This window comes from Anguilla rostrata, chromosome 19 (genome assembly GCF_018555375.3).
Source record: "Anguilla rostrata isolate EN2019 chromosome 19, ASM1855537v3, whole genome shotgun sequence".
NCBI lineage: Eukaryota > Metazoa > Chordata > Actinopteri > Anguilliformes > Anguillidae > Anguilla > Anguilla rostrata.
Window position 1 is genome coordinate 15,725,741 of NC_057951.1, and position 12,176 is coordinate 15,737,916.

At 40.7% G+C, this 12,176-nt stretch overlaps 2 protein-coding genes and 1 long non-coding RNA gene across 11 annotated transcripts in view; 1 reads left to right on the top strand and 2 right to left on the bottom strand.

Annotated features, from left to right (window-relative positions):
- LOC135245909 (glutamate receptor-interacting protein 1-like) overlaps positions 1-12,176 on the bottom strand; it is a 402,070-nt gene that overhangs the window by 154,000 nt on the left and 235,894 nt on the right. The gene's annotated exons all lie outside the window — the stretch shown is intronic.
- The window catches only part of LOC135245908 (uncharacterized), a 32,497-nt gene that overhangs the window by 12,181 nt on the left and 8,140 nt on the right, over positions 1-12,176 (top strand). For 3 of the 4 annotated variants that reach the window (XM_064319285.1, XR_010327442.1, XM_064319286.1), the window contains 3 exons: positions 10,363-10,446; positions 10,919-11,039; positions 11,551-11,647. In XM_064319285.1, coding sequence (XP_064175355.1) covers positions 10,368-10,446; positions 10,919-11,039; positions 11,551-11,647 — 297 coding nt within the window. In that variant the 5' untranslated portion in view covers positions 10,363-10,367. Of the gene's footprint in view, positions 1-7,130; positions 7,180-10,362; positions 10,447-10,918; positions 11,040-11,550; positions 11,648-12,176 lie in introns of those variants that run through there. The other variant, XM_064319284.1, reaches the window with a different exon arrangement.
- LOC135245918 (uncharacterized) lies at positions 859-5,759 on the bottom strand. Its single transcript, XR_010327443.1, has 2 exons — positions 5,308-5,759; positions 859-2,219 (listed from the first exon to the last, which is right to left on the bottom strand). It is a non-coding gene; the product is annotated as an uncharacterized LOC135245918 (long non-coding RNA).

The window sequence follows — 12,176 nt, forward strand, 5'->3', positions numbered from 1 at the left end:
CGGCCGGCCAGCTTCAGAAATGTTTGTGTTCCATTTGAGATTCCCTCCTCAATCCCTGAAAGACCTGGAGCTCACAGAGTAGCTTCAGGAATCAGACGAGAAACTGACAGCCTTCATTTCGCCCAAATGAATTGCAGATTTGATGAGTGGCGAGGGTTGGGGGGGAGAGAGTCAATACTCAGTGTTATTGAACAGCTTCGAAGGCGGGAAGGTGGGGGGGGGGATCTGCATTATTGAATTTTATTTTGAAGTCCCACTGCCTCAGAAATTCGCTTTATGATCATATATTACCACGTTGTTAAAGTCCCTTGCAATGAACGCTCCCATAATTCATTTTTCATCACGCTAATGCAGGCGCGTAACGGCGTCTATCAGGATGACTTATGGATGAGATTAGCCCTCGGCTGCTGGAGGGTGAGGGAGTTTGGGTATCTTCTTAAGTTCCTGTTGATTTCGCAGCTCCGCTTGCCTGGAGATCGCCCGAGTCCTATTGATCTACGGAAAAAATTAAGATGCAGCCGTCGTTAAATTTGAGGAGAGAATTATTATTTTTAAAAATGTTATACGGAGATGAAATTTCTTTGAGAATGGCCCTGGTTCCTTTCCTCAAACAGGCTGTAGGGAGATGAATCCTCGCATGTCGTTTGCAAAGCAGCCTTTTGCGAGTTGCGAGCAGCTTTGAGTGTATTATAAGGGCGCCGAGCAGCAGTTTCCAAAATGGTGGATCTGCGCCTCCCCATGTGTTTAGAGAGGGGACACATGGAGGTGTTACACACTGAGGAAACACGGACGGGATTTAAAGGGCGTAGTGCAGTTTTCACGTTTCATGTGTAAGGAAAAAAGGACGTCTCTCGAACGTGATGAAAAAGTACAAAGTTTATTTCCAATACCGGCAGTGACAAAGCGCACGAATGACACCTTGGATTCAGCAGAGTCAGACTGAACCACGAACCTTTCCAGAGGCTGCTTCTTATTTGTTTTCGAAGCTTTGATCAGTAGTGTTGAATACACATACCAAGACGGATGTAGTCGGTCCTTGTAACACCTATCAATTAGGCCATAGTGTATTGGCCGTCCTGTTGTGATTGAATTAGCACGTCTGTTGACTTGAATGGTTCCCAATCTCTCACTCCTGGTCGCTATTCTACCATTGTACCAACTGTATTGTGATAATGATAAGATCAAGGGAATGTGTGGCTAGCAGACATATTGGCATCAGAGACCGACTTCTTACAGTCCCCCGTTTGATGCTTATTTGCAATAAAGCATCACATGCACATAGTCTTCATCAGTGGCGGTGCTGTCCTGCCTTAGGTTGCTCTCCTATCACGCGGAGAACCTTACCCGTCATTGGAGCAACACCTCATTCCACTGGTCTTACTCTGAGCGCTGCCTGCTATTGCCTCTGCTTTCCCTGTGGATGTTATCACCACCACAACCTGGGTGCCATGCTGATAAATAATAAACTATAACAATTAGTCAGCGGCCGAGATATTTGAGACTGGGTACTACCCAAGCCAAGGGGACTGCTTTACAAAATATAAGTCTTTGTCGGTTTAGGACAGAACACATACAACAAATCATAACACCTTGAATCAAAATCAGTATCAAACAGATGCATACAGCGGCTTTAAATGTCAAGTTCAAAATCAAATTCTGGGATTTCTTCTACAAATCCTAACTCATCCTCAGGCCTAGTAGACAAAATGTGACGTGTGGTATTTACATATGGAAAATGGTAGGGCCCAATGGACCACGCTGTAGGACCTGAGTGGCAATCAACTCCTTCAGTTTTAGTTCATTCTTTTTCCTTTGTAGGGTATCCATCCAATTTGAAACACCTAATCCGGTTCCCGTAGCTCCTAGAACACCATCCAGGAACCCAAGCAGTTTTTGTCTGGTAGGTGTGGGGTTGGGCTGTCGCTCTGGAAGTTGGCAGCCACCATGTCATGGTATTTCAGGAATGCTGTTGTCATGAGGTCCTTGTACTGGGTCCTGCTCTCCCCCTTGCAGTACTCATCCAGATCTGGAGACCATGCTGTCAAGTTCACCAGGACTGGAATATGGACCCATTGGACATTGTTGTTCAGGGCGCCCTGATGTGGTCTTGCAATTATCCCAGACAGAGGTGCTGGGCGCTGCTCTGGGCACTCTTGTGTCATCGCCATCACCGGTAGCATTACAGTCAAGAGGGTCTCCCACATATTTATGCTGGTTTTCTGAAATAAAGAGAAGAGAAACAAAAATAGTTATAACCCCCCCCCCCCTTTTTTTTTTTTTTTTTTTTTTTTTTTTTTGTTTTGTTGTAATATGCTAGTACTTCTGGTGTTGAAGCTACTACTGGAGCACAGGTAGGGGTGCATTTATTAAGTTCTCTGTAATCAACACAAAGCCTCCAGGAATTGTCTGGTTTCCGAACTGGCCATATGGGAGACATTGCTGGTGAAAGACAGGGTTGTATGACGTCCTGTTGCAAAAGAGACTCAATTGTAGATTGAATAAAAGGGTTTGCTTCCTCTGGGTACTTATATTGGTGGAGTGACGGAGGATCATGGCCTTGTATATTCACCTCCATGACTTCACGATCTATTCGCCCACAATCATGTTTACTATTAGCGAAAACACCTCTATGTTTTTCTAACCCTTCCTCCAAACCTGCATCGTTAACTCTCAACAATGTATGCAAGTCATATTCTTCCGACTTCTTTATGGCATGCACTGCATGAACATCGGAAATTTCCACAAACTCATCTTTAGACTCAGTATTGCGCCAAATGCAATTGTTGCCATAATCTATAATGTAACCACGCTTTTTCATGATGTCTGAACCTAAAATGTTGCGACCATCTCCTGTTGCACTAAGCCAAGCTTTGTCTTTAAACCTGTCTTTGCCAATTTCAAAGGTAAGGTTATCTGATTGGGAAGCCAGAGATATAGTACCATCAAAGCCTTCTACTGTGATAGTCTTATTACTGTGACTAGGGGCTGCATTAGAATGAATTATGGACAAAGAAGCACCACTATCCACTAACCAATTATCGCATCGGCCTCCAACAGCGATCTGTGTAATTGGTCTACCCCATCTATCACGTGACAAAGGTGCCACGTGCAGCACGGAGGCCTGACACCCCTATGCTGAGTGTGAAGTGGTATTGCTTTTCATCTTAGAAATAGCTGCCTGCAAATCAACATTCTCTGCACTCAGTTTTGTTATTGCTGACTGTATACTACTGAGTGTCTGGCTCAAACTTGAGTGATCAGGACCCTTACTGTGAAAAGATTTGCATTCCTTAGCTATGTGTCCTTCCTTTCCACATGTATAACAAACAAGCTTTCCATCCAAATTATAGGGTACTGGCCTCTCCCCTCTTTGCTGCTTAATGTCATCTGGCACATATCCTTCATTTCTCCATGACACAGACCTATGTTAACTATTATTATGAGGCCTTCCTCCAACTGCAGCTACTGGATATCTCTTCTTATTCACCAACCTGTTGTTTTTGGAGTTGTAAAGTTGAGTCATTTTTGTAACTATTTCTGTGTATGGGGTATGGGAGTCTATGTGAAGTGTTAAGGCATCTCGGGTGTATGTGTCACTCTGTGCAATCAATGTAGACTTGAAAATAGGGTCTTGTTGGGTTAAATGTGGCATACCACTATAGTCAGAGAAAGCTTCCCATAGTCTAGAAGCATATGCTGCTGGGTGTTCTCCCTGTTGCATTTCTACTTCCTTAATTCTTTCCCAATCTATCTCTCGAGTTCCCAGGACCTCTAGTAGTGCCTTCTTCCTGCTAGCTTTGTCTGCATTTTTGTTCTGTATATCAGTAGAAAGCGCCCTAGCTAAGGCGTGTGGAAGGCATGCAATTAGTGTGACACAAGCATCGGCATCAGTAAGTCTGTGTAGATCTACTGCACGTTCTAGTGATGCAATGAATTCGAGCGGGTCTCTCTTAGAAGGCTCAAAGTAACCAATGTTCTTGATTAGGGATTCAATGTCACCAGGTGAGAGAGGCCTAAGTGTAGTAGTTGTACTTGTGCGTTCCCTCTGCCCCCCCTCCCAGGCTGAATAGTAGTGGTTGAATGTACAGGGGCCATAGGAAACTTAACTGTGCAATCCGAATAGCTATCCCAATTATCCCATGCAGGTTTCCCCCAAAATTGTTGGTTTTATCATCCTCATTGTCTAATTCAGCCACTAATCCCTCAGGAAGGGTACCCCTACCGCTGCTATGTGTCCGTGCATGATATCTACTGCTCTCTTGTATTTTCCTACACGGTCTGAATTGCTTGTGTGAGTTCTGGGAGTCAGATTGGTACATTTACTAATCAAGTAATCATATGCCACTTGTGCACGATTCAAGTCATTGGTTGTTTTTTCTAGTGACGATGCAAGGTTCTGATTATTGTTGTCTAGCTGTGCAACCTCCTGCCTCAGCTTTATTTGAATCTCCATGTTAAGTGTGGCATTCGCTTTATAACTTTTAAGAGTAACGGCATTCTCTGTTACTTGCTGTTGAAGAGTATGGTTTTCTATCTCTACAGCGTCTAATCTCTTTTTAGTCATTTTGTAAGATGCCAGAATCGCTTGCAGTGCTGTAGCAATTTTCCCTTTCTTATTTTTAGGTAATTTCGAATAGTTTTCAAACTGAGACGATGCCCACTCGTAAGGCGCGTCTTGGTTTTCTATCCCTTCAAGCACACTGCTTTTTGCCATGTTTAGCAATGTACCTAACCACAAAGTCTTCCATCCTCTAATTTATAATTAGCTATCACACAATACACGAACAATATTGCCAAACCAGCGTTAATGCTCAATCTAGTCACGTGAATTAGTAAGTGATAAGTTACAGAGTACACCCAATTTAAGAATCTATGTTCCAGTGCTTCGGAACCAATAAATTCTACAGACCAGTTACTTTAGGTCTATGTTCTAACCGTTGCGTTATCTAGTTGCTTTAAGATAAACAACAGCTACCCTGTTCCTGTACTTCGGACACAGGTCGAGGATTCCAGTTACTTTAGGAATACTATTTTAGCATAAAGGTCCCGGTGCTTCGGGCACAATTGATTCTAAAGACCAGTTACTTTAGGCCTACTCGTATCTACAAGTTACAACAGTGCCACACTCCGTCGGGCACGGTCCAGTTACTCTTAATTCCAGTGCTTCGGAATTAAAACTCTTACTGCCAGTATGATGGTGAAAACAAACAGTCCCAGTCCTTAAAACTCCTTTCTAGGTTTTTTTTAAACGAGGGGGTTCCCTAAAATACAAACCAGCAGCATAAAAGAAGAAACCGCGTTTCTTACCTTAGTGTCCCCGGTTTTTTTTTCGGAATTCCTCGCTGGGTGGCTCGCCAGTTGTAAGGAAAAAAGGACGTCTCTCGAACGTGATGAAAAAGTACAAAGTTTATTTCCAATACCGGCAGTGACAAAGCGCACGAATGACACCTTGGATTCAGCAGAGTCAGACTGAACCACGAACCTTTCCAGAGGCTGCTTCTTATTTGTTTTCGAAGCTTTGATCAGTAGTGTTGAATACACATACCAAGACGGATGTAGTCGGTCCTTGTAACACCTATCAATTAGGCCATAGTGTATTGGCCGTCCTGTTGTGATTGAATTAGCACGTCTGTTGACTTGAATGGTTCCCAATCTCTCACTCCTGGTCGCTATTCTACCATTGTACCAACTGTATTGTGATAATGATAAGATCAAGGGAATGTGTGGCTAGCAGACATATTGGCATCAGAGACCGACTTCTTACACATGTTTGCTCCTCACCAGCGCCACAGATCTGGTCTTTCTCAAGGACCCTTTGTTTCGTTTTTGTTTTCCGCAGTTCCCGGTAAGTAAGAGTTTATTATTTTCACTTTTATTGAAAACATTCAGTTTATTCAGTCCTCAAAGCCCTTCTCAGGATTTAGATTAGCATTGAGTATATCTTGCTAACAGAACGATTAATCTGAGCTGCACCATTTGGGAATTTCTTGCAGTGGAAAGCCAGCCTTTCAAAGCTTCCATTCACCTGAATGAGAGGTTTCCCGGCATTGCGCTGTACTAATAAAACTCCCCTGCACTCAACGCTGGGCCCAAGCTGTGTCTACCTGTGTTTGGAGATTAAAATATTCATCATGTTCACTGAGTGTGTTTAGAGAAGGGAAATGGCCAGGTGGTCTTGCGGTCTGTGACTAATTCGGTGCCTGTTGCTTCAGCTATTTCTCAGGTGTAAATGCAGTATGTTTGAAAATGTCAGCCCCATACATTGAACTTGCAAAGGGGGTCTGAGAAGCACATAGATTTTTATCAGTAGAGTAGAGTTTCATAGTTTCCAATTAATTAATTTCTCTTCAACCAGTATTTTTGTGACCTTCTGTAAAGTACTTTAATGGGAAACAAAATGCCCGTCATCTTCCTCTCAGAAAAACTGACAAGATATATCAGGGATGCCTAAAACACAAGACCCCCCCCCCCTCAGCACCACCAAACTGGCTCTTACAAGGAATGACAAATGCAAAAAAAATCATGTGACAAAAATCATCAAAAACTGAGAGACCAACAGACTGTAGTTCTATTTTATTACGAATCAATAGATTAATGGCTACTTAGTATATTCTGTAAAATATTTCTGTAAATTGTTAGGAGCAGTTAGAAAACATATCAAAGCAGAACAGATGCTGCCATTATTAAATAGCTGTGGCCTGTAAAAACAGTATCTAAAATGGCCTGTGCTGGCTGTGGGATGACCTGTGTGCATTGAGGGGAATTTTTACTTCTCAATTCTAGTGACAGTATGAGCTCAGAAATACATCAGGGTTCAAGATTAGCCCATAAAAATAAGTGTGTGTCATTAGGGGGAAGGAGAAAGAGGAAACTAATCTCACAAAGAGCAACTTCATTTTCAGTATGCTCCAGAGGGACGAGCTCAGCGGCCATGATGAATTTATAACACTGTTGGTTTAACAGAAAGATTACATTAACAGAAACATTAGCCTTTGGTTGTGAGCACAAGGGTCAGTACCTATACCCAGCAAACAGTCATACCGAAACAGAAGCACAGAGGAGATCTTTCAGGGTGATGTGAACTGTGGCAACACTCCTCTTTTTGGTTTCATTTCTGACTGCATCTACAGGCTGCTGCACACTGTACAGTTCTGTGGTGACACTGTTGCATTTACAAAGGTAGGCTGCACTTTTTTCTGTTTTACTGCACAATCAATGTAAAAATGAACATTTATTTTGTTACATGGAGTCATTTTTGATATTAATTTCCATTAGCTTTTCCAAACAAAATGTTTACGCTAATCATATGGTGTTGGAAAGGGGAAAATGTAATTGGAGATTAAATTTTGTAAATCTGTGTATCTGTTGGATATTTGTTCTGCATTAGCCTTAAAACCATTTTTTAACCAAAAAGTTTGACAAAAAAATTGAGTGTGTATTGTCTGTACTAAATGAACAATTTACTGATCTTAAGATAGCCTATAGCCGCGTTTCCACCAAAATTACCCGGAACTTTCAGTCCCAGGAACTACTTTACCAGGAACTAAAAGGTTCCTTCAGCCAATGGTTGTCTGCGTTTCCACCGGGGTCTAAAGTACCGCGAAGATTAGGTAAATTAGCCCACTGACGTTGTCGTCGGTCCATCTGTCATATGATTTCTTCTATAACCCCATACTATCACCGAAGTAGCCTACATTATTTTCTAATAACCGGGACAGCCCGGAGGGGTTTATTCCACATATATACAACGGGTTACCAACAATGACTATATATGGTTACTTTTGTATTTATTGATTTTCATATATCCTCTCAAACACATTCATTAACAGCAGAAAACATGCACACGTTGTAAACAATTTGCTGTTTTATTACTTTCTCGTCGTCAATTCCATATAGGCTAATCGCAAAATGACAAGAATAGAACGAAAACTCGGACTTGCGTGAAAATGTAAATTAGTAGTTGTACAGCCACCGTTTGCTTTCCTTCGAAGTTACTGCTAGCCGAGCAGCGAAGTGTGCCCTCCAGATGCGAACCATGCACCATAAATGTGTCCATAGTCTTCCTGGTCTTTTCGTGGAATTGAAAAATGGCAGTAAAATTGAGTAAAATTACGGCAGTCTGAAAAAGCTAAAGGGAAGATTACTAGAATTAACCTGTTATTTTACCCGGATAAAAAGTGCGGAAGGTGATTTCCAGTTTGCTTGTACTGTATCACCAATGTTAATTATGCAGAACTACCGCACACCTCACATAACTGTATCAAACGTTTTGAGTCAATTACAACGGGCTAACAAAGAAAATCCGGAAGAAAATATTCAGCAACCAGTATTAATAACCGAATTAATCCGTTTGAATGTTTTGGTAGCCTACGTAATATGCTGTCCCAGCACGAATGCTTAGCATTTTATAAAACGAATACTAAAGCAAGAAAAGAACAGAAGAGCACACGTTATAATTCCAAGACGTTGACAGGCTATAACCAAAAGTAGGCTACTGCGCCGCATAACATACAAGTTTGATTTGAAGTTATCATGAAAATAAATTGGTTTGCCGCTGCATATTTTCAAACATGGCGGGTAATGGCGGAAAAAAAATACAACACAAATGCTACGAGTACTCGACCAATCAGAAATGTTCAGCGCTGCAAGCTCCACCCAAAAGGTTCCTGTACTTTCGGAAAGTACTACCCCCCGAGCAGGAACGTTTTGGGGGGTAAAACAAAGCCCCCAGAACTAAATTTAGACCCTAGTTCCTGCGGTGGAAACGCACTGAGTTCCTAAAAAGGTTCCTAGTTCCGGGGTATAGTTCCTGCGGTGGAAACGCGGCTTAAGTCAAAGAAAGTATGAAATGCTGGTTTCAATAAATACTAGGGGTGTGCATCTCTCCCTTATAAGATGATCTGATATGTATCCAGATACATGGGCTACGATACGATTCAGGGACGATACATTTTAATACGGAACGATTCGGTGCGATGCGATACGATGCAATCTGATAAAGTTCTTAACATTTGTTTAATGTAGACATTCATCATTTTCCATTATAAATTAAAATAAGCCAATTCTATAAAAGTGGCATTGCTTACCTTCAAATAGATTGTTATGGCCGGCTCGCAGGGCCGGAACAAACAGAGTCCAAATCACCAAAAACAGGAAGGTCTGCGCACGCACGCTGCAGGAAGTCTGCACGCACGCCGCAGGAAGTCTGCACGCACGCTGCAGGAAGTCTGCACGCACGCCGCAGGAAGTCTGCCTCAAAAATGAACTTCGCATGAGCCCCCATTATGTTAAGGCTGGTTCGAAGGGCCACAACAAAAAAAGTCCAAATGCACCAAAAACAGACCCAGACATTCTAGATCTAAATTACAAACTAAGGCACAAACTAAATCAAAGGAAGACACACAAAGTTCACAAAATACAAGGATCTTCACAAACACCAAAAACACAAAGCAAACCACACACAAAAGAAACCCACAAGATCTCCCCAGCCTCATACTGCAGGGCTTATATTGGGCCACAGACAGGTGGAGGCAATCAAGCAATTAACCTCCACCTGCACTACCCAGGCAAGCAGAGGCTGGGGACATAACATAGATATATTTCATAAAAGACCAGGGAATCCCAAGTATTTTGTTACTTTATGGCACAGGAAAAAAATAGAAGACAAATGTATCATTTCAGAATTACATGTCTACTGACTGTACTTAATCGCTGTTCTACAGACCTTATAAATGGCCAGACTTTTGTCCAATTTTCCTTCCTTCCTTATGAAATCCAAATGTCGTCCGGACTTTAGCTTTTAGATTTGATGGTGCACTGTAAACCGTGTGGGGGTTGTCGAACATGTTGTTCTTGTTTTTACCACGCAACTCGCAAGCAACGCTAACATTGCTCTGGTAAAAGGTCAACGCGAGACGCTGTGCAGATTTATTAGCGAATGGGAGGCGGTCATTATTATTTTGAAAGTAACATGACTTGTAAAGTTAGATCAACGAATCTTCCGCAGCAGCTTAGTTTATACTAAAGTAGAATTAAAAGCAAAGCTTCAGTCAACCGATTCGTAACTTTAGAATCGGGCCATCGACGGGTTCATGGTACAATTAGATCGATCCAGGGGTCGGTGTAGTCGCATCTTTAACGTTAAAACCGGTTTCCGATTCGTATCGGTGAATCGTTACACCCCTAATAAACACTAATCATATTAGCATCATTTTTTTATTTTTTAGTACAGAACTCTGAGGAATAATAATAATAATTATTATTATTACTATATTATTATTATTATTATTATTATTATTATTATTATTATTATTATGTCAACGATGATGACGACGATGATGATGGTGATGTTGATTATTATAGCTGAGATGGCTGGACAGAAGCAATGCTTCCAGCTGCCTGGGCTCCTGGTGTGGTGTTGTCTGTTGGGGATGTCCATGGGCACCGGTAAGAGCCTATTCCCTTTTGCATGCATTTCAAATGAAAATGAGTTGTGTGGAATAATGGAAGGAACGTAATGCTGATATAGAAACCTTTTTTTGTCATTACACCTCCATTTCCAAATGGAACACACTGAGACATATTTAAATGCAAAATAAATAAAAGTCATGAACAGCATTTTCAAGCAAGCTCATTGAATTTATCAATGACCGTATTTAATGTTTTTCATTGCAAAACCCAGTGTAAACTATATAGGGTATGAGCTATTGTACAGCTGGATAAATCAAAGATCATTAATCTGACATGCACAAATTCTCACTGAGACACTTTTTAAGAATGATTGCAATTCACTGTATAGAAAATATATAGTACGCAAGTGACATGTTCATAAAATTATCGAAGGCCATTACTTTTTTCCAGCTTTGATTATTTTCCATTTGTGAAATATATTCTGCTGCCTCTCCTCTTTGATTGGCAGTCCTTGAAGAAGATGACTGGGAGGATTTGAGAGAGGACCTGGCAACCCTGCATCGACTGAAGGGTCTGACCGACAGAGTGACGTATCAAGGGTTCAGACAGCACCGATTGCATCGGTCCATGTAGGTGTGAACTCAGGAACACAAATGATCCGTTAAATGCATTGTAGAAATAAAAGACTTAATTTAAAAAACACTATTCTTTTACACTCAATCCAGAACTCTCCAGCACTGCTCAGCTAAAAGTTCATGGCGCTCTTGAAATATCAGTTAGATTTTGGCCACTTTAACCAGTAATATTATATCAAATCCATGAAATATTTTACATTGCTTTTGACAGAAATTGCATAAAAATTGGTCAAGTTTTTTTGTAGTTTATAGATATTACAAATTGTGTGTACTGTGGACTTATCTCCAGTAGATCTCCAGTATACTTTTCATTTGTAACAAATCCATTAAATATTTTTCAGTGCGATTTACTGAAATAGATGGTTATTATTTAATAAATGAAAGGTAAAACTGTTTGTACGCACATGAAAGAATTCCTTGCATTGAATTTTAAAAACGTTTATTTTTTATTGTCTAAACGTGGTTTAACAATAATAACAGAAGGCCTGTTTTTGTCTACTCTTAGAGAATCTGAGTATAAGGTGGTGAATCAGCCAATGGCTCTCATTGATGGCTTACAAAAATGTGAAGAGTTTTCCCTTTGTGTCATGGAAGCCAAACAGGTAAGTAGATTACATATTTTAAAGTGTGGTATAGCCTGAAATTAGTGGGTTAAGTTTTACAGTATCTTTTTTAAAGTAACTTGATTTTATTTTTCAACTACATTTGCATCCTCCATTATGGAAGTATGAACAACACGCCACTATCAATTTGACGGCTGCGGTTTACTAAACTAGATAAAACACTCTTAATTATAATAGGTCTCTGAAAAGAGTTAGATAATCATTTGCGTTTGGCTTTTTTGGTTTCATTCTTTTTTCCCCAAGGTTTATTTAGAGGAAGATTACCAAAATTGACCTGCAAAGTTATCATTGCAAGATGAACACATATCAGATCAAGAAGAACAAAGCCAGCATAATAAAAATATTAATAATAATGCCTAGTAACATAGTAACCAAAACTGGGTCCAAAGTAAACATACAACTGCCATTGTTTTAGCAAACATAATTCAGTTATCTTTACATGAAACACTGTCAGTGTTATGGTATGGTGTCATGTTAATATTTACCATACCATAGATATTAATTTATG